At 37.5% G+C, this 19560-nt stretch overlaps 3 protein-coding genes across 3 annotated transcripts; 2 read left to right on the plus strand and 1 right to left on the minus strand.

Moving 5' to 3' along the window:
* Positions 1-2159: 2159 nt before the first annotated feature.
* On the plus strand, positions 2160-3329 carry LOC138901794 (uncharacterized). Its single transcript, XM_070189586.1, has 2 exons — positions 2160-2423; positions 2700-3329. Exons 1-2 carry the CDS (start codon positions 2160-2162, stop codon positions 3327-3329), a joined length of 894 nt encoding a protein of 297 aa, XP_070045687.1.
* Positions 3330-5268: 1939 nt separating this feature from the next.
* On the plus strand, positions 5269-6172 carry LOC104097119 (uncharacterized). The gene has a single exon (XM_009603642.4). It carries the CDS (start codon positions 5353-5355, stop codon positions 5932-5934), a length of 582 nt encoding a protein of 193 aa, XP_009601937.1. The 5' UTR covers positions 5269-5352; the 3' UTR covers positions 5935-6172.
* Positions 6173-10560: 4388 nt separating this feature from the next.
* LOC104097120 (UDP-galactose/UDP-glucose transporter 3) lies at positions 10561-17107 on the minus strand. The gene is made up of 7 exons (XM_009603643.4): positions 16839-17107; positions 15811-15908; positions 15565-15695; positions 15330-15360; positions 12965-13068; positions 12638-12759; positions 10561-11129 (listed from the first exon to the last, which is right to left on the minus strand). Exons 1-7 carry the CDS (start codon positions 16940-16942, stop codon positions 10721-10723), a joined length of 999 nt encoding a protein of 332 aa, XP_009601938.1. The 5' UTR covers positions 16943-17107; the 3' UTR covers positions 10561-10720.
* Between the last annotated feature and the right edge of the window lie 2453 nt (positions 17108-19560).

Below are 19560 nucleotides of genomic sequence, written 5' to 3' on the forward strand. Positions count from 1 at the left end.
GCATGACACAAATTAAGGCTAACTTCAGAAAATCACCTAGGGTGATCTGCGAAGATCCTAATTCCGAATTTCGGATATGTTCTAAAAATAAAAGTCTAGCTTGTGTAGAATCAAACGAACTGTAATTTGGACTTTTTTCAAGCAAGATATTAATTTTATACCACAAGATGTGCTGGCTATAAAAGGGTGACGAAATTGAAAGAATAAGAAGAAGAAGAAGTTACCTGTCAATTATGCACTCGAGAAATTGGCAAACACTACGAATTGATATTCACAACTGGAGAGAATGCATCTATATATATAGATGTCGAGGGGGTTGCAAAGACATATTAACGATGTGGGAGTCAGTAATGTAATTTGTCTCCCAAAGGGATTTAGTCATTAGCTACTTCAAGTTCAAATGGGATTTGAAGACTATCAAACACTCCTTATTTGCTTGGTGATGTGCGGACTACGGCATTCCTATATGAATAGGAGACCTTGACTCGCGTGTGCCACCAGAAAGATTGAGTATTGACTTTGATAATATCTCTCTTTACAGTAGTGGCAATTGATCTTCAACTATTTACATAAGTAAACTCTCTTGAAGCCAACATTAAAAGCTCATCAACTTAAAATATATAAATCTTCCTAAAGAGGATGAAAGTTTCTTGAACGTATTAAGCTGAAAATTTATATTTGAGAAACAAATTACGATTCGGGGTCAAGAGCTCAAGCTATTTAACATTGTACTTCAAGACTTGTTTTAAAGTTCAACACGTCTACATCCCAACAAATCTTGAAACAGGGGGCATTCGCTGGCATGTAAAATTTATTTGATTTAAATTCAATAAATAATTTGGACTATATTTTAAATATATTAGTCCAAATAAATATTATGGGCTAATATAATTGGATTAATTACTTAAGTCCAATAAATATTGACTAGGCTAGCCCATTTAGTTGGGCCACAAATGATAAGCCTACTTCATTAGGCCCAATATGTCATCTTCCTAGAGGCCCAGTTTGGTGTCACGTGTCAACTGATGTGCCACGCCAAATCAAACGGGAGAGCCATTAGGATCATGCCACATGTCAAAATGACAAGGCATGCCAAGTCAAATTAAAAGACCAATGAAATTATGCCACATGTGCAAGTGATATGTTCTGGCCAATCAAATACGGCCTTGTCACTCTTCAATCTGATTGGTCGGAAAGAGTTTTTTCTTATCATAACTCTTCCATCCCACAACTATAAATAAGGGTTTTCATAACTCAGAAAAGACAGCAGAAGTTATAACAAGAAGAAAGAAAGAGCTCGTAGATCAAACGCTCCAAATTCCTCCACAAGTTCAAGTTCAAGTTCAAGCTCAAGAACGAAGAACAAATCAAGTTCAAGCTCAAGAACAAAGAACAAATCAAGTTCAAGTTCAAGCAATCAAGTTCAAGCTCAAGAACGAAGAACAAATCAAGATTCAAGGAGTATGAGTTCAAATCAAAGTTCGTGCTAGTTGAATTCAAAATCATCATTCGTGGCAACAACTACATATTCAAGATCAAGCTCAAAGGCCCTTGGATTTATTTACAATTGGAAAGAAGAATCAGTTAGAGATTATACACTCATATTATTTGAAATCAAATACTACAATTGTTGTAATATTTTTCAGTCTCGATTACTTTCCTGACACAAATTTATTGTCTACAGTTATTAACTTAGGATGTTATAGTATGTTTGGCCAAATTATAATAATGAGCAATTTATGTAAAATACCCATTTAGCTTAAAATAATTACCCTCCTCTACCCATTTTTAAAAACTATTTATAATATATATTTACCTAGTTAAAAATAATTATTTAACCTACCTACCCACTCATCCCAACTTTTTTTACCCATTTGGCTTAGCTTAGCTTGATTTGACTTGGCTTGATTCGGCTTGGCTTGGCTTAATTTGATTTGGCTTAGCTTGAATTGGCAATTTTAGTTGATAGAGATCTCAGGGAGTTAGTGGTGGATGTGAGGAGGGTGAATGATAGGTTGTTGATTATTGAACTAGTGGTTAATGGGTTAACTTTTAACATGATTAGTGCTTACGCGCCTTAAGTGGGACTGAGTGAGGAGGTAAAAAGGCGCTTCTAGGAGGATTTGGAAGAGGTTGTGTGTGGTATCCCGTAGTCCGAGATGATTTTCATAGGGGGTGACTTTAATGGTCATGTTGGGAAGACGGCTAGGGGTTATGACGAGGTACATGGTGGGTTTGGTTTCGGGGTTAGGAATGAGAGAGGTACTTCGTTGTTGGACTTTGCTAAAGCTTTTAACTTGGTGCTAGCTAACACGGGTTTTCAGAAGAGGGAGGAACACTTGGTCACTTTCCAAAGTAGGGTTGCCAAGACTCAGATTGATTATCTTCTCCTCAGGAGAGGTGATAAGTGCCTTTGTCGAATTGTAAGGTTATCCCGAGTGACTGTCTATCGACGTAGCATAGGCTCTTGGTAATGGACTTGGAGGTCAAGGGATCAAGGAAGAAGAGAGTGGTGCACGTCCAACCTAAGATTAAATGGGGAGCCTTAACTAAGGGAAAGGCTCAGGAGTTGGGGGAGAAGTTGTTGGCTATGGGGGCCTAGAGGAGTAGTGGGGACGCGAGTAGTATGTGGACCACGATAGCGAACTGCATTAGGGAAGCTGCTAGGGAGATGCTAGGGGTCTCGGAGGGTTACTCAGGTGGCCACAAAGGGGACTGACTGGTGGTGGAATGGGGAGGTCCAAGGAAAAGTGAAAACTAAGAAAGCGACATATTTGAAGCTAGTGGGGAGCACAGACGAGGAAGAGCGGAGGTCGTATAAGGAGTGTTATAAGAAGGCAAGGAGAGAGGCGAAGCTCGCGGTCACGGCGGCTAAGACTGTAGCTTTTGAAAGATTGTATGAGGATCTTGGAGACAAAGGAGGAGACAGGAAGTTGTACAAGTTAGCCAAGATTAGTAAAATGAAGGCTCGGGACCTGGATCAAGTGAGGTGCATCAAAGACGAAGAAGGTAAGGTATTAGTGGAAGAGGCGTGTATCAGGCGTATATGGCAGGAGTACTTCCATAGACTCTTGAACGAGGAAGGGGATAGGGACGGCGTGCTGGGTGAGTTGGAGAACTCAGAGAGCCGAAGAGATTTTAGGTTCTGTAGGTGTATTAAGTGTGAGGAGGTTAATGTGGCAATACGGAAGATGAGCAGGGGCAAGGCGACTGGTCCTGACGAGATCCTGATGGAATTTTGGAAAGAGGCGGGTAGGGTAGGCTTGGAGTGGCTTACTTTCTTGTTTAACATCATTTTCAAGACGAAGAAGATGCCCGAAGATTGGTGATAGAGCTTGATGATTCTGATGTAGAAAAACAAAGGTGATATCCAGAACTGCAACAACTATAGGGGTATCAAGTTGCTGAGTCACACTATGAAGGTTTGGGAGAGGGTGGTGGAGAAGAGAGTGAGGACAGGTGTATCTATCTCTGAGTACCAATTCGGATTTATGCCGGGACGGTCAACTATAGAAGCCACTCACCTTGTGCGACGATTGGTGGAGCATTATAGGGAGAGGAAAAAGGACTTGCATATGGTTTTCATTGACCTTGAGAAGGCTTATGACAAAGTCCCAAGGGAGGTGTTATGGAGATGTTTGGAGGTTAGCAGAGTCTCGGTAGCGTACATTAGGGTGATTAAGGACATGTACGAAGGTGCTAAGACTCGGGTGAGGACTGCGGGAGAAGACTCGGAATATTTCCCTATGGAGATGGGGTTGCATCAGGGATCTGCCTTTAGCCCATTTCTGTTTTCCCTAGCATTGGATGTGCTGACGCGACACATACAAAGGAGGGTGCCATGGTGTATGTTATTTGCTGATTACATAGTACTGATTGACAAGACGCGAGGGGGTGTTAACGCTAGGGTGGAAATGTGGCGACAGATGCTGGAGTCCAAAGGTTTCAAGTTGAGTAGGTCGAAAACTGAATACTTGGAGTGCAAGTTCAGCAACGAGAGGCATGAAGAAGAAGTGGAAGTAAAGATGGATACTCAAGTCATTCCCATAAGAGATAGTTTCAAGTATCTTGGGTCTATAATCCAAGGCGACGGGGAGATTGACGAGGATGTTACTCACCACATTGGAGCGGGTTGGATGAGATGGAGGCTAGCTTTGGGGGTTTTATGCGACAAGAATGTGCCGCCTAGACTTAAGGGCAAGTGCTACAGGGTAGTGGTTAGACTGGCTATGTTATATGGGGTTGAGTGTTGGCCCGTCAAGAAGTCACATGTCCAGAAGATGAGCTTAGCTGAAATGAGGATGTTGAGATGGATATGTGGACATACCAGGAAAGACAAGATTAGGAATAGAGTTATTAGGGACAAAGTGGGAGTGGCATCCGTGGAAGATAAGTTGCGGGAATTGAGGCTGCGATGGTTTGGGCATGTGAGGAGGAGAGACATAGATGTCCCGGTCAGGAGGTGTGAGAGGTTGAACATGGCGGGCTTGAGGAAAGGCAGGGGTAGGCCAAAGAAATATTGGGAAGAGGTGATTAGGCATGACATGTCAGTGGTTCACCTAACCGAGGACATGATTAGCGATAGGAAGGTATGGAGGTCGAGGATTAAGGTGGTGGGTTGACAGGTAGTTGTGACTTCCTCTAGGATTACTAGTAGTACTATTAGTATCCTTGTTGTTGGTTGAGAGATGCTTTCTTTTAGATTGTTAGTGTATCTGGTACTTAGCTACCACGTCCATTGTTGTTTGTTAGTGTATCTGGTACGTAGATTGTCTTTTGTCTCCCTCTTCCCCCTCTTTCTTTCTCCCTCCTCTTTCTTCTACTTCTTCAATTTTCTTCCTTGCCATATTTTCTTGAGCCGAGAGTATATCGGAAACAGCTTATCTACCTCTCAATGTAGGGGTAAAGTCTGCGTACACACTACCCTCCTCAAATCCCATATGTGGGATTATACTGGGGTTTGTTGTTGTTACTGTAGTTTGACTTCATTTGGCTGGATTTTAAAAAAATGGGTAGGAAATAAAAAAAGCATGGATAGGGGCGGGTAATTATTTTCCATCGAATGGGTATTTGCAAGTTGGTACTCTTTAGAAAACGTTTTTTTAGCATCTTTCAAAATAAGTAAATTTTAAAAATATGGTCAAACAAGTTACTAATGTTTTTTTTTTCTGATTTTAGACCTTCCTATTTATGTTAAAGTAATTATTTTAAAAAAATAAGAAAATGATTCTTTAATTTCCATCTAACTAGTGGCCAGAAAGCTGTCACGCAGATTCCTTTAATCCAATGGAAACTAAAGTCTAAAAATCCTTTCTTAACTACCAACCAACCACTCATCCTAACGGATAAACCATGGCCATGGCCACCACCACCACCTCCTCCTCCGCCACCCCCCTCCTCTCTCCGGCCACCAATTCTCTGCACAAAATTACCAGAACAACCTTCATTTCCGCCACCCCAAAATGCAGCAGGCCAATAACCAAGCTCCACGTGTCCTCCAAGCCAGTTGCAGCCACAACATCCTCCTCCAAACCCAATCAAGAAACCATCTTTTTCGACGGCGGAGCTCACTACGGAGACCTCTTAGCTAACCTTCTTCTGGGTTTCACTCTTGTTTGGATGCCGTTAACTCTAGCTGCAGTATTCAGAGCTTTCTACTTGAGGTACAGGTTTACAAACTTGAGGGTCACTGTTATATCAGGGCTAACTGGTCAAGAGAGGAGTGACTTTTCATATAAAGTGGTCAAAGATGTTCAGGTTGTGCCCAGGTTTATTGGGGAATGGGGTGATGTTATTATCACTTTGAAGGATGGGACTAAGGTGGATTTGAGAAGTGTTCCTAAATTTAGAGAGATTGCTAAGTATTGTCTTTCTATGACTGATAATCAAGAACCCGGGGTTTTGAAGGAGACTGATGGGCCTAAAGGCTTTTGAGAAATGGTTAGTTTTTACTTAATTTGTTGGATTCATACGTTATTCTATCTTTGAAAGGGCTATGTAAAGTTTGGGACTGAGACATAGTTGTTGGTGTTGTGTAAAGTTTTCAATTGCAAGTTAAATATTCAACTGTGATAATGATTTTAGTATATGCCAAATTGATTTGTATATTGAGATGGGAATTGTTTCTTTTAGTTGCTTAATTGTCTATCAATTTCCTCGATTTGTTTGGTAATTTCTAGTGTGTTGATAGATCCTTCTGTGTTATTTCCCTAATGCTTAATCTTTAAAATGCACCAAAATTCGCAAAAACTGCACGTGACGTGTGTATATGAGAATTATACTCACTTGTATTGGGAAGTTGCTCTTGACAAATCTAAGTAAAGAGGGTAAATGTCATGGTCAATGATAATTTCTCGTTCAAAATGCAAGGTGACTCTAAATAAGGCATCCTTTTGTTGATGAGTTATACAAATGCTATGATAATACAGTTTAGCTCTTGCATTAAGCAGTACAGTCGACCACCTCATGTCATTTTTTGATGCTATTACACATTTTTGAGATGTTTTCAAGAATCATCAAGAGACTATCGACATGCCCTGAAATTATTCTGATTTAATGTTAGTTACACGGTACATTTTAATAGACTTTTTTTTTACAAATCAATGTTGTTAATAACAATGTATCAACAGTGAATGTCAAACTTTTGATAAAAAACTTCATCAGTAATGAATAGGCGAGAACCCCCTAGAGAAGAATTTTATGATCACTTGGGGCTAGAAAAGATATGGTTATCCACAAATGATTCTTTGAGGTTATGAATTGGCTAATACATTCAAAGTGGTTTGGAAGGACGAAAGAGATTAATTTCAGTGCCTGAACTGGAATGTCTTGAGAAATTGTAATAGGGGAGAGTGCATAAGGAATCAGACATATTTGCATCTCAATTTATATTAGTATCGTGTGCTCTCTCTTCTGCAAATCGTATGTTCGCATATAACATTCCATCACATTTTTTCGTTTCTGTTTTTCTTTTCTTTTCCTTGTGGAGGGAGAGGGATGAGGGATGAAGGAGGGCGTGTTTCAAAGAAGCTTTCCTCGTCTGTCCTACAGTAAAAGGTGAAGAATAGGTATGTTAAATTTTCTTGATAAGGATGCTCGGTAAATAGTGCTGACAAGTGAAAGCTAATGAATTCAAGCTTGAAAGGATGAATAGAATCGTTAACTTCATAAACTAAATATGAAATATTTGTGGGAGTACTTTGGAGTTAAATAGTTCCGACCAGAAGATGCATAATTTGAGGAGCCTGTCATTGTAATGACAGTGGAAGCATCTGTTACTGCTACTGTTTTTTAAAATAATTAATTGTTTAGTTGTAGGAGGAGTTTACAACTTTATTTATTTGGTTATTTAAGGCCGCTTGCATATTTTTTCTAAAATCCATAACTGTGGTATCAGAGCCTCCATTGATCTTGACGGATCTCTGAATTCGCTGAAAAACAACCAATTTCAACCACTTTTAAACCATACGCATTTTTACTCATACCGATTTTTCACCAAATTTTTAACAATGGTAAGCAGCGGTCTCTCTTTGAATACCCCACAAACTTTCACTGGTAAAAACTATCAGATTTGGTCAGTGAAGATGAAATCTTCTCTTGAAGCTTATGATCTATGGGAAGTTGTAATGGAAGACAAACTTATATAACTACTTCCTGCAAATCATACTCTTGCCCAAATCAAAGCTCATTCAGATGAGAAAACCAAAAAATACAAAACCAAAACTATAATTCCAAATTCAGTTGCAGATTCAATCTTCTCTAGAACCATTGCATGTAAGACAGCAAAAAAAACTTGGGAAACACTCAAACAGGAGTATTAAGGAAGTGAACGAGGCAGACAAAATCAGATTTTAAATTTGAAAAGAGATTTTGAATCTCTTAGAATGCAAGATGATGAGACCATCGCTAAGTATTCTGACCGAATTTCTTTGAGTGTCAATAAAATCAGGTTACTTGGCGAGGATTTCAAAGATGACAGGATAGTTGAAAAAATTCTTGTGATAATTCCCGAGAGATTTAAATCCAAATTTTTCTCTCTGAAAGAGTCTAAAGATCTCTCTACCATCTCTGTTGCAGAATTAATAAGTGTTCTTCAAGCACAAGAGCAAAGAAGGGCCTTCAGACAAGACAAAGTTACTGAGGGTATTTTTTATGCGAAACACCAAAAAGAAAAAGTCGATTATCCTTATTGCAAAAAAAATAACACACTTAGAAAAATTTTGTTGGCGGAGACCTGATTGCATTATGTGGAAATTGCAAACAAAAAGGTCATGTTACAAAAGTGTGCAAGTTCAAAGATGCTCATGCACAAGCACTAATAGTAGAAGAAGGAATTGAGGATGACTTTTTTTAGACTGCAGCAACAGAAGCAAGGAGGAGTGTTGGATTTTGCATCTGTTACTGCTACTGTTTTCTAGAATAATTAGTTGTTTAGTTGTAGGAGGAGTCTACTACTTTATTTATTTGGCAATTTAAGGCCCTATGATTAATAAAATTTTAGAGACAATTTTTCAATCTTATTTTCAACTTTCTTGTTGCTTGGATATTTTTTCTAAAATCCATAACAACCTAAAGGTTTGTTAAGGGATTATGTCTGCCTTTCTTGCATACTGTAGCACACGCTTGTATTGCAGGTGCTTTATTTTAAATCAGAGCAGATTTAGCCTTGTTCAACCATAAGTGCTGTCTGAAATTTGTTCAGACTTCTCTTATTCAATAGTGGTGACTATTAAAAGTGGAAGGCAATTTACTCTCAGAATCCCATCTTTTATTCGTTGCAAATCCAGATATATTAGATCTTTCATAATTATGTTTATGCTTGAGCCTTGAGCATTTGTGTGGTTAGCGCATCTGACACGGTGTTCAATTTCATGATTCACTATTGAAGAGCAATTAAGATCTAAATTTTCCACTGTGGAACTCTCCCTTGGTAAATTATTCTATGCACTGACATACAGGAAATTATTCTATGAGTTTGAAGGCTTTGTTATTATAAGCCTTGGTATTTTCAGTTTTATTTAAAACTTGAATTCAAATTTGAACAGACATGTCTATTCATGATATAAGATGACTATTCTGAATAGTCTTCTTCCAACTCTATAAATTCAGGCATTCCTTTTATAAAGTGGCTAAGAAAAATCTGCAGGTATACCGTGGCTTTATTGCATCCTGAAGGGACTTGCCTGTATTTCCCCAAACAGTATACGGGCAATATCTCTTCAAGGAAAGTCAATTTCACGCCTCAATGCCTTTTCTGATTGCCTATTTTTCTAACAAATGTTTAGTGATAGCTAATGGCACATGAATATCGTTTATCCTAGAGACAACAAACAGTGGGTAAGAAATGAAAAGTTGATGTTTCTCTAAATATGTATAGGGGAAGATTCATCTTCATCCATCAACTTTATCAAGAAATAAAGATGTTTAAGTAATAACATGTCAAAGGAAGTCCTGCAACTGCAAGCAGAGTAAGGGGGGATATGGTTAGTGTATGCACTGTCAAATCTCTACTTGTCTAGGATAATAACATTGCTTATGTTGAAAGTTGTGTTGACATTCTATGAACTGATGTTGGATAGGAGTTGCCATAAATCACAGGAGGGATCAAGAAAACATGCCAACTAGAAGCAGAGCCTTGCATACTAATTGAACAGATATTTTTTAACTTGCGAAGAAAAATGTTGTTGCTTTCTCGTCTTAATCATAATTGATGAGACTTGCTTCTGGGCAGATATTTTTATTTCTCTCAGAGATGCGTAAATAACTGTTATTTTTGTGGGGAAGGTGGGGTCGAAGAAATCTGTTGCTTCATCTAACTTGCGGCTAGTTGTGGAAGGGAGGGAACCCTGTACAAATAAAAGTGTGGACTGCTGGCGATCTCTGTCCTCCTCATAAGGCTTAAATAACTGCAACAACCAAACATATATTTATCTCTGACTAGTCGATGTAACCTGTATGGATATTTTGCTTACAATATATATATATATATAGTTTTTCGCTAAACTTGCATGAGATCCAGAAGATCACAGTTTCGGCTGACATTCTCTTTTCATGTAATTTTTAATTTACCTCATTTTCTTTTAACACTTTCAATCAATCATGGTATTAAACCTTGGATCAATGATGACCAATGTCATATATTGACCTAATATGACAAGTATTCTTTGATGCAAGTAAAAATCAGTAAATAGTAATTACCAGTTAGAGCGACTTCAACTTAGAATAAGTATTGCCGCTGAAAAGACGGGAACCTGCAAGGCTGGAAATGCCTCTTGAAAATTCGTGTACTAAAAGGGGCTTCATGATTTATCCACTCGACAGTCGACACCGTTTCCTGTAAATTTTCTAAGCAAAACAAGTGTGGAAAACAGAAGTCAAAATAGGGGTAGACTGCCATCCATATAAGTACAGCTTAAATCTGTGGAACTGGGATACAATTGAATGCCACAAGAATTCACTCAGCAACAAACCTTTAGATTTCACATGATGCAGCGTGCAGCTTCCAAGGAACCCGTTGTCGGATACATTACTGTAAGAAAAACTATCATTGAACTATACTGATTTACCAAAACTTCTCAAAAATTCGCTTCATATGTGTGATTCTTTTGAATTACATTGGCCTATAATGGAAGTGTGACCACTTCCGGTACACTGGAATTGTAAAAGGTGAGAAAAGCTCAAACTACTGAACCGTTTACATCAATTCCAAAATTATAATATGTTAAGTAAACTTCTTCTTCTTCGGCATCCTCTGCAACTTCCTCCACTTCAAATATATCTGGTATGATAATCCTGAGAAGACCATGATGACGCTTGCCCATTGCTTTGTAGACAAGGGATTGCCACTTAACACAGATGACACGACTATGCTAACAAATTTGCGCGTCGTGGTGATGGTTGTGTTAGTCAGAGAACCAAATCGGCTAATTGTTAGAAAAATGAAGTTCTGGCCCACAGCACCACATAGACAGTACATAAGGATGTCCCATGCTGCCTCTGGATGCTGTTTACAGAATTGAACTGCCTCAAACCCGCTGGCATTTGGCCAGCCAAACATGATGATCATATTGTAAATGGTACCCCATAAATTCATTCCTAACATAATATCCCAAGCAGATGTCTTAGGGTACCTGAGCAAAATAAAAGAATCGTGTTAGTACCTACAAGTAAATGATTAGAGTTTCATCTAACCAATGACATATGGCATATCCCTTGGCAAAGTCGAGGACAAAAACATATGCAACCAAAGAGGAATTGCAAGCTTATGGCCTGACAGTGAAGTTGAATCATATAGCACATGCATTAAACAACAGAGTTCCTTCAACTAGCACTATAGTTTGGTTAAATCCTTCATCAGAGGGCAGTACTCATGCAATTTCTTCTATTCTTGATCTCGTTTCATCAAACAATCCAACAACTTCCATAGTGAAATTCTGTAGATATTCCCATGGACATCTAATTTTATTTGCATGAATGAGGTGGCGAAGTGGTCCTAGTTTTTGTGGCTAAGCCAGACAAATGTGTTCTTTCAGGATTTCACATACTTATGCTACCTGCCAGATGGGGAATACCAGACACAAGAATACGTGATAGGAAGAGATACTTCACCTCCTAAATTACTGTAGGTGTTCTCACACTTCACAACCAAAACATGTCTCTTTTCTAGCCACCTGATGGACAATCAATGGTCAGAAATTTTGCTTCTGGTTTAAGTCAAAATCTTTAACAAATTTGAACTACTCTTCTTGAGCACCATGCGACCCCCCCCCCAAACCCCCCACCCCACAAGCAATTTCCAGTGTCTACATAGTTAGGTCGCTTTTCGTCTCTTCTGAGAAGCTAATGAGCAATGATTAATTATGTCATACACTAAAAATGCTATCAAAAACCACACCACCATAAAATAATTGGTAAAACTGCTAGTCAGTCCCGAATTGGCCTCCCCTTTCCTTTGCTGGCCCCTAGGTATTTTATTCCCAAAACAAAGGTTGAGATGAGTATAAATTTCATTAAAAGGGCAGCCCGGTGTACTAAGCTCCCGCTAGGCGTAGCATCCCGGAAAGCGCCGGACCACATTGGGTCTTACATACGCAGTTTTACCTTGCATTTCTACAAGAGATTGTTTCTGCGGCTTGAACCTGTGACCTCTTGCTCACAAGGAGGCAACTTAACTTTTACCGTTGCGCCAAGGCTCCCCTTCATAATTGAGTATAAATTTCATAATTCAGAAAATTCTGTAACTAACCTTGGAGTATAAGGACGAAAGTTTATTTTCTTAATTTGTATGCTTCTCAAGGAAGCAGTCAACTTGAGGCAAACAAAGATATAAAATGAACTGCGGCTGAAGACATGCACGTCATATTGTTATATTCAGCATTGGTAAGATATTCATGAACTGAAGGGTTTTGCACTGCTCAGGGTGAGATAGGGTACCAAGCCAGTTAAAGGAGCCATAAGATCCAACCCTAACACCTTTTTCAAAAACATGGTAAGATATTCATGAAGTGAGAAACATGGATTTGCATTGTTCAGAATGTGATAAGGTGTGTATCATCCACTAAAAAAATATATGCTATCAATCTAAGATCACAGATTCTTTAGAAAGCTCCATATATATCACCCGCCAAAAGAAAGATACCTTGCTTTGATCGAATCCTGAGTAGCATTAGTGAAACCATCAAAGGTGAGGTTCAGGAAGCACAGCCCATATCCAACTGGAGCATTGGGGTGGGCCAACTTACTTATAGTTTTTGAGCTAGTCTGATGACAAACCAAGCAAACATAACAGGTAAGGAGTGGTGCTCAAAAAACTAGTTCCGACATATAATCACAAGAAGCAAATCAGAAAAATACTGAGGAAGACAGGAGACAATAAGCCCCTTTCTCTTCTGTCTTTGTTTAGTTATTAAACAGATAAAAGACAGAGGTGCCCATTGTATTTTAGACGTCATAATAAAAATATCACCTTCAAAAGTGCAAACGTTGATACTCCACCAGCAACAAGCAGTGTGCACACATATTCTGGAACTGTATATCTTATGCCATAAACCAGTGCGCCCATGAGCATTACTGCCAAAAAAGCATTATAGCTGTATATGTCAGTTAAAAGACAGTTCCTTATTAAAAAATGTCAGTTAAAAGACAGTTTAGCAGATAAAATTTAACATGACTTCCGAATGTATATACATTTTACCAGTAGCTTACAAGTAGATATCAACTTCAATATTTTCACCATGAGAAGATCTATCAGTAAAGGAAGCAAGAAATTCTAGTTCCCAAGCACAAACACAAAACTAGATAACATTTTCAGTTATTTTCCTCATTTATATAGCACGGCTGTATCCCATAGATTAGCCTCCATAGCAACCACTAAATAACCCTACTAATTTTCCTCAGGGAGGCATTTCTCGACTTAAATTTTGATGCTTGAAATTGATACCAGGCCAAACATCTCAATCCAGTGTCATCTTAAATGGAGCTTTCGAAAATTGTTGCATTTTTATGAGGTGGAAGTTTGCATGAGATAGTATATAGATATAATATATTGGTTTAATAATGCTAAACCAGAAAGTTTATGATCACCTGTTCTTTACAATATTTTGGTTTTGATAAGCGTGAGGAAGAAAATGTTCTCCAGAAGTGTGAAATGTTCACAACTCTGAGGAGCATTTCTGCTGAACAAAACTTAATATTATTTCACCATAGAAGCACGTGTTCAGCTTATGTGTGAATTGGAGCAGTTTCTTTGTCTGCTTCTTGGTGTAAGTCCATTGTTTTTGAGAACAACATTAAAGGACCTTCAAGGAATTGGGAGGTTCTTTTACAACAAACAGTTAGCATTTGACTTGATATTCCCTGTTGTACTCCTATCTGTTACGGTAAATGTTCTATTATATTTTAACTAATTGGAAAATTTTCCGTCCAAATTTTTTCCTACTACAGAGATTTATGTCACTCCTATATCACTCTTCCATATAGCCCAAAAGGACTTTGCTTGCCTCTAGCAATCTCTTGACCTTCAATAATCAAGACTGTCACACATCCATTCTGAGGTTGACTAAAAGGCAATTCTTCACATCCAGTTCTAGTCAACTAAACCGACACCTCTACATCAAGGTGGTTTCCCCCACTACTCCAATTTAAACACCTTCTCTGAAAATCTAAAAGTAGTGTCCTTATAGCAAAGCTGGAATGGCTTAAAGTTGAATCCTGGCAAAGACAACGAAGACTTGAAACTCGCCATATTTAGTGGCTAATCATTCTGCAGCCATGGCTAGCTATTCTTTCTATGCTCATGGTCACAGAATACATATGCTCGTCAACATGAAACACCCTCTCTTTGAAGACCGCTCAAGCATCTCTAGAAACTGTCACATGCCTATCCTTTATCAAAACAAATAATATCGAGACCTTTTCCTAAAGCTTTCCACAAAACTACCATTTCCTATAGCTTCCCGTTAATCTCCCTTATTAGTCCAAAAAACTCTTTTTAATGATAACAAACTTAAAATAAAAATAACGAAAAGATATTGTAACTTTCTTTTTAAACAAAAAAGAAGAAGAGGACATTATACTCCTCCTTGTTATAGTGAATATTCTCTTATCTATAAAAAAAAAACTGAAAATAATAGTCCCAAATTCATAGAGATGCTATGTCACCATTCCCACTTCTATGTACTCCTCCAGATATACATTACTTGCAATCTCTTGACCTTCTATGATCAAGACTGTCAGATTCCATTCTCAGGTAGATTATGAAAAAATTCAGTACATTTGAACCCACATCCTCTTCTCCAAAATGCTTTTCTCCACCGCTCGAAGCAAAAACAATTCCTTCTCTAAATATCAGCAGATTACATCCTTTTAGCAAACACGGAAGTAGTTGAAGTTGAATCTCGACAAAGACCAAGAAAGAGTGGAAACTCGTCACATTTAGTGGCTATTCTTTCTATGATAATGATTGACTGTGCTCATGGTCTTAGCACAAGTATGAGAAGGGTATTTTCATGGTGATGAAAATTTCTGCTAGTGCATATATATTCCTTCTGCCTTTTTTTCTTATTCAAACAATAAAGAAGAGCGAATATGCTCATCAACATTAAAATACCCTTTTCTCTTTTGAGCCAAATCTGGCACCTCTAGAAACTCTCAAATATCTATCCTTTATCAATACAAATAATAGTGTTCCCTATAGCTTTCCACTGATTTCCTTTTCCCTACAGCTTCCCATATTTCCTTATTAGTTAACTAACTTTTTTCAATCAACAATTTGCCAACAAACTTAAATCCAAATAATTAAAAAAAAAAGATGCTTGTCAATGGTACAATACCAGGAATCATTTTTGATGATTTTGCGAGGACCTGCAAAGGCAATTGATCTCATTAGTATTCGAACTAAAACACAATCATTTAGAATCAAAGATACTATTGACTCCAATGACTAGGATAGCAATCACAGCCTATAACGCATTTTTCCCAGTCCAAAATCTTATTTCAGAAAATTCTAGAGCTACGGTTTACTATTCACAAGAAGCTTCGAGGAAAAAAAAAAGCAATTGGACATGCCTGTGCAGGATAACTAATATACTTTAGCGCTTCAATCCCCATTGCTGGTCCAATAGTATTTGTAATTCCAGCACTCCAGTAACTCCACCAGGGAGCACCACCACTGTTTCCGCTAGACCAAATCTTTATCACTGCATAAAAGGCTCACAAAATTCTTAAGTTTCATCTAACCAGCACTAATGCAAGCATTTTATACAATCACCAAGAAACAAGTGAACATCCAATACTAGAATGCTGTAAACTTACTCATAAATGACCATATCAAACATACTACATTTTGTGCCAGGTTTAGGAAAGCCAAGTGTTCAAACCTCTCCTTGTTCGGGCCAAACCGTTTTGTTGACCTAAATCCAAATACAAACAACTTAACTTAATGAATATAATTCACTAAACAACTCAATCAATCAATCAATCAAAAGGACCTCAACTCAAAGCAGTTACAATTGGCTATACGAATCCTCTATATGCATAATGCTCTATTTAGGTCCATTTCATTCCATTAGCCAATAATTTGCCTTCAAACTAAGAGGGAAAAATGAAATTTTGTCTTAATCTCACAACGCTCAAGTACACTGTGACAAAAGCTACAGGAAAACTCAAAAAGCTGACCTTTCATAGCATAGAAAAGGAAATGTTTGTCATTATTCAATAGAAGCAGCATCTACTATATTTTCCTTATATATTGGTTATCAATAGTACTAGTAACATTTACATTCCACAATTAAATTTACCTATTGAACTGTAAGACCGCCTCATCTAAGAGTTTAAGCATTTAGAGAGTGACACTTAAGATGATTTATCTTTTACACCATTACAAGTGCTGTCCTATTTTTTTCCTTAGAACCAAACATGTGGAAAAAAAATTCTTAACCAACGGCCATAAAACTTGAAATAATACTTGTTCTATGCCATGATAAATCGTCTGACCACTTTATCTAACATAAATATACACACTTTTGTTTATTACTCCTTCCCTCCCAATATATGTGATGGTGTTTGACTAGAACGGAGTTTAAGAGCTTGCAGTCTAGAACATGTCAGTGACATTTCTGTAGCTATACAATTATGTCATTAAGGATTAAATGAGAAGTTTAAAATTATACTATTTTTAATTACGAAAAAGGTCATTCTTTTTGCGACATACCAGAAAGCAAAGTGTTACATAAAAATGGGACAGACCAGAAACGAAGTAATTAATAGCAACGAACATAACAAAAAGTAATAGAAGGTTCTCAAAATGGGAAGGAGAAAGATGAAAATAGCTAAAAGCTTACACAGTCTCTTGGAGAACACCTTGGTAAATATAAGCAGACCAAATGCCGGCGACACAAAAGGCAAGGACCATCACACGGCGGAGACCGGCGCCGTGAGACTCCATTGGGCTTAATGTCGTCGGCACCACCTTGATCCCGCCTGCCACGTGTGTTTCCCCGGCAACTCTCCGATGATTACACACCGGTGATAGGGAATCGACGGGATACGTCGGCGATTTACCGTTGGTTTATGCTTTAACTGCCACTGCACCAAAATGATGATTTGGGAAATTTGTATTATTACAGAACGTGGGATCTGAACTACGTATGTTGTCCACGTGGCGTGTGTCTATTGGGTTAAATAAGTGTTAGGTGACAGGTCATTGGCCGATTAGATGCGCTCTTCTTTCGTTTGTTTGTTTTATATACTTTATATTTATGCATTAGAAAAAATCTGTGTGATACTCCATTTCCTATGCTTGAACTTGAAAACATATGCCAAATATTGAAGTTCAGAATCTGCGAAAAATAGTTTGGCAGTCATTATTCGAATATATTAAATTTCAATATTGAAATATTAATAAAATTATTTGAGATGTGCTTCCAATGAATTAATAATTCTGACTCATAAAGCTTTAATATTTTTTTTCCAGTGAAATTCATATTCAAACACAATTAAATTATCAAAATAGTCTTTTTTCATCATTAACTTCAACTAAGGGCTCAAAGGCCGGATACATGTAACAAGACCAGTAAATGGGTTGTCCATAAGGGAAACAGGGTTAGCTTCATCAATGATGTCTGGATCCCAAACCAACCAGCAATTAGGGAGATGATTAAGGGTCTTTTAACCCCCAAATGACATGACTATCAAAGTGGACACTATCTACAATTCTGGGAACTGGGATACCTCATCCATCTCCATAGAAATCCTTGAGAACATTACTAACTTAATCAAATCAACCTCCATCCCTACTAACTCTGCCAAGGAAGACAGGCTAATATAGGGGTTGATTCCAAACGTATCTTTCACCATCAAATCAGCTTATACCTTCCTTACCAGCAATAATGAGAATCTGTTGAAAGAGGAGGAAGGTAACTTCAGTTGAATTTGGAGGTTAAAAGTTCCAAACAAAATCAAAAACTTCATCTGGCTGTTTGCATAAGATAGGCTACCCACTAGAGCTTTCCTGCACAAAAATGGGGTTAATTGAAACCATGAATGCTATTTTTGCTCAACAATGCCTGAAACCATTGACTACATCTTCTTTGAATGCCCCAATGCAACCTAATTTTGGCAAGAACTTTTAGCCAAAGGAACTACTGAAAGTCAGCAATTGAATCCCACTTCTCAGCACAACTTTTCAATAACAAGCTAAAGAAGCTGTCATTTAACAATATTATCCCCTCGGAAAATATCCTTCCCTTCTGCTTCTGGCACTTCTAGCTAGCAAGAAATCACAACCTTTTCAATAATAAGAAAGATAACATCTCGACTAAAAAGACCATCTCCAATTCAATAGAGTACTATACGTCGGTGCAAAAAGTATTACTAGGAAGCCATCCCATACCAGAGTTAAATGGGAGCCCCCATGAGGGGGCACTATAAACTCAACACGGGTGGGGCAGTCAAGGGCAATCTAGGCATTGAGGGAATTGGTTGGGTATTCCGAAATCATAATGGGGATTGGATTATAGGGTGTATGGAAAATATACCACACACCACAAACACCATGGCAGAACTAAAATCACTGTTAAAAGGTCTCCAAATAGCTAAACAAAATGGATGGTTTCCTCTAGACATAGCTACAGATTCGGCTGAAATAATAAAAATGCTACTCACAGGCAATATAACTTATGATCCTATGATTTGTGAATGCAGGTTATTGATGCAAATGATGGACACGGTGGTGGTGAGCAGAGGCGGCCCGACCAATTTTGTGGCCTAAAACAAAACTTTATGAGGGGCCTTAACCTTTTTATTAATAAAAAATATTTTATTTTTATTTGAAGTCTATTTTTCTAACTTTTTTTAAATGCAAAGTTATTATTAATTTTTTATAATCAGTTTCTCCTAATAAGTCTTTCTCAATGGACAATATAGTTAATTCATTTAATATCTTTGAGACATTGTTGATCTTAAGTAAGGTTTTATCAATTTTAATTTTGAAATACTTTTTTCCGCTGAAGCAATGGTAATACGAGTTATTAACAATATTCTATAAGTAATATAGGCATTTAGAAAATAATCAAACCTTTTTATTTGATTGAGTATATCAATTAAATTGTTATCTTCTAATTGTACTATTTTCCTTAACATTTTTATTCAAAAAATAAATCTAAACTATCAATATCGGGTTGATCATTATGATTTAAGGAGCATTCTAGATGAAGGCAATATTTTTTTCAAATTTTCATCAATTAGTGATCTCAGTTTTTACCGCTAAATATAAAACCAAAAATATTTTCATATGCCTCTAATTGTTCAAATCTATTTTAAAGTGAAAAAATAACCTTGTCTACTACTCTCTGTGGTCCATAATAAGTGATTTTTTTGGATTTTATTTTGGTCCAAAATAAGTGTCCTTTTATATAATCGAGAAGGAATTAACTTTATTTTTTTAAAATTTGTCCTTATTTACATATATCAATGTGTCAAGTTAACAACATATAAATTTTAATTAAGGATAATTCAGTCAAAAATACATTTTTGTTCTAGGAGTCAGTATTTTCTTAAGGGGCA

Source organism: Nicotiana tomentosiformis, chromosome 11, assembly GCF_000390325.3.
Source record: "Nicotiana tomentosiformis chromosome 11, ASM39032v3, whole genome shotgun sequence".
Taxonomy (NCBI): Eukaryota; Viridiplantae; Streptophyta; class Magnoliopsida; order Solanales; family Solanaceae; genus Nicotiana; species Nicotiana tomentosiformis.

Bases quoted from the DNA above. Each gene is read 5' to 3' on its own strand.
- LOC138901794 (XM_070189586.1), top strand. From the start codon at position 2,160: ATGATTTTCATAGGGGGTGACTTTAATGGTCATGTTGGGAAGACGGCT. The intron at 2,424-2,699 runs GTAAGGTTATCC...AGGGTTACTCAG, and splicing joins ATAAGTGCCTTTGTCGAATT to GTGGCCACAAAGGGGACTGA.
- LOC104097119 (XM_009603642.4), top strand. From the start codon at position 5,353: ATGGCCATGGCCACCACCACCACCTCCTCCTCCGCCACCCCCCTCCTC.
- LOC104097120 (XM_009603643.4), bottom strand. From the start codon at position 16,942: ATGGAGTCTCACGGCGCCGGTCTCCGCCGTGTGATGGTCCTTGCCTTT. The intron at 15,696-15,810 runs GTAAGTTTACAG...CCTTTTATGCAG, and splicing joins TTTGATATGGTCATTTATGA to TGATAAAGATTTGGTCTAGC. The intron at 15,361-15,564 runs GCATGTCCAATT...TTGCCTTTGCAG, and splicing joins ATATTAGTTATCCTGCACAG to GTCCTCGCAAAATCATCAAA.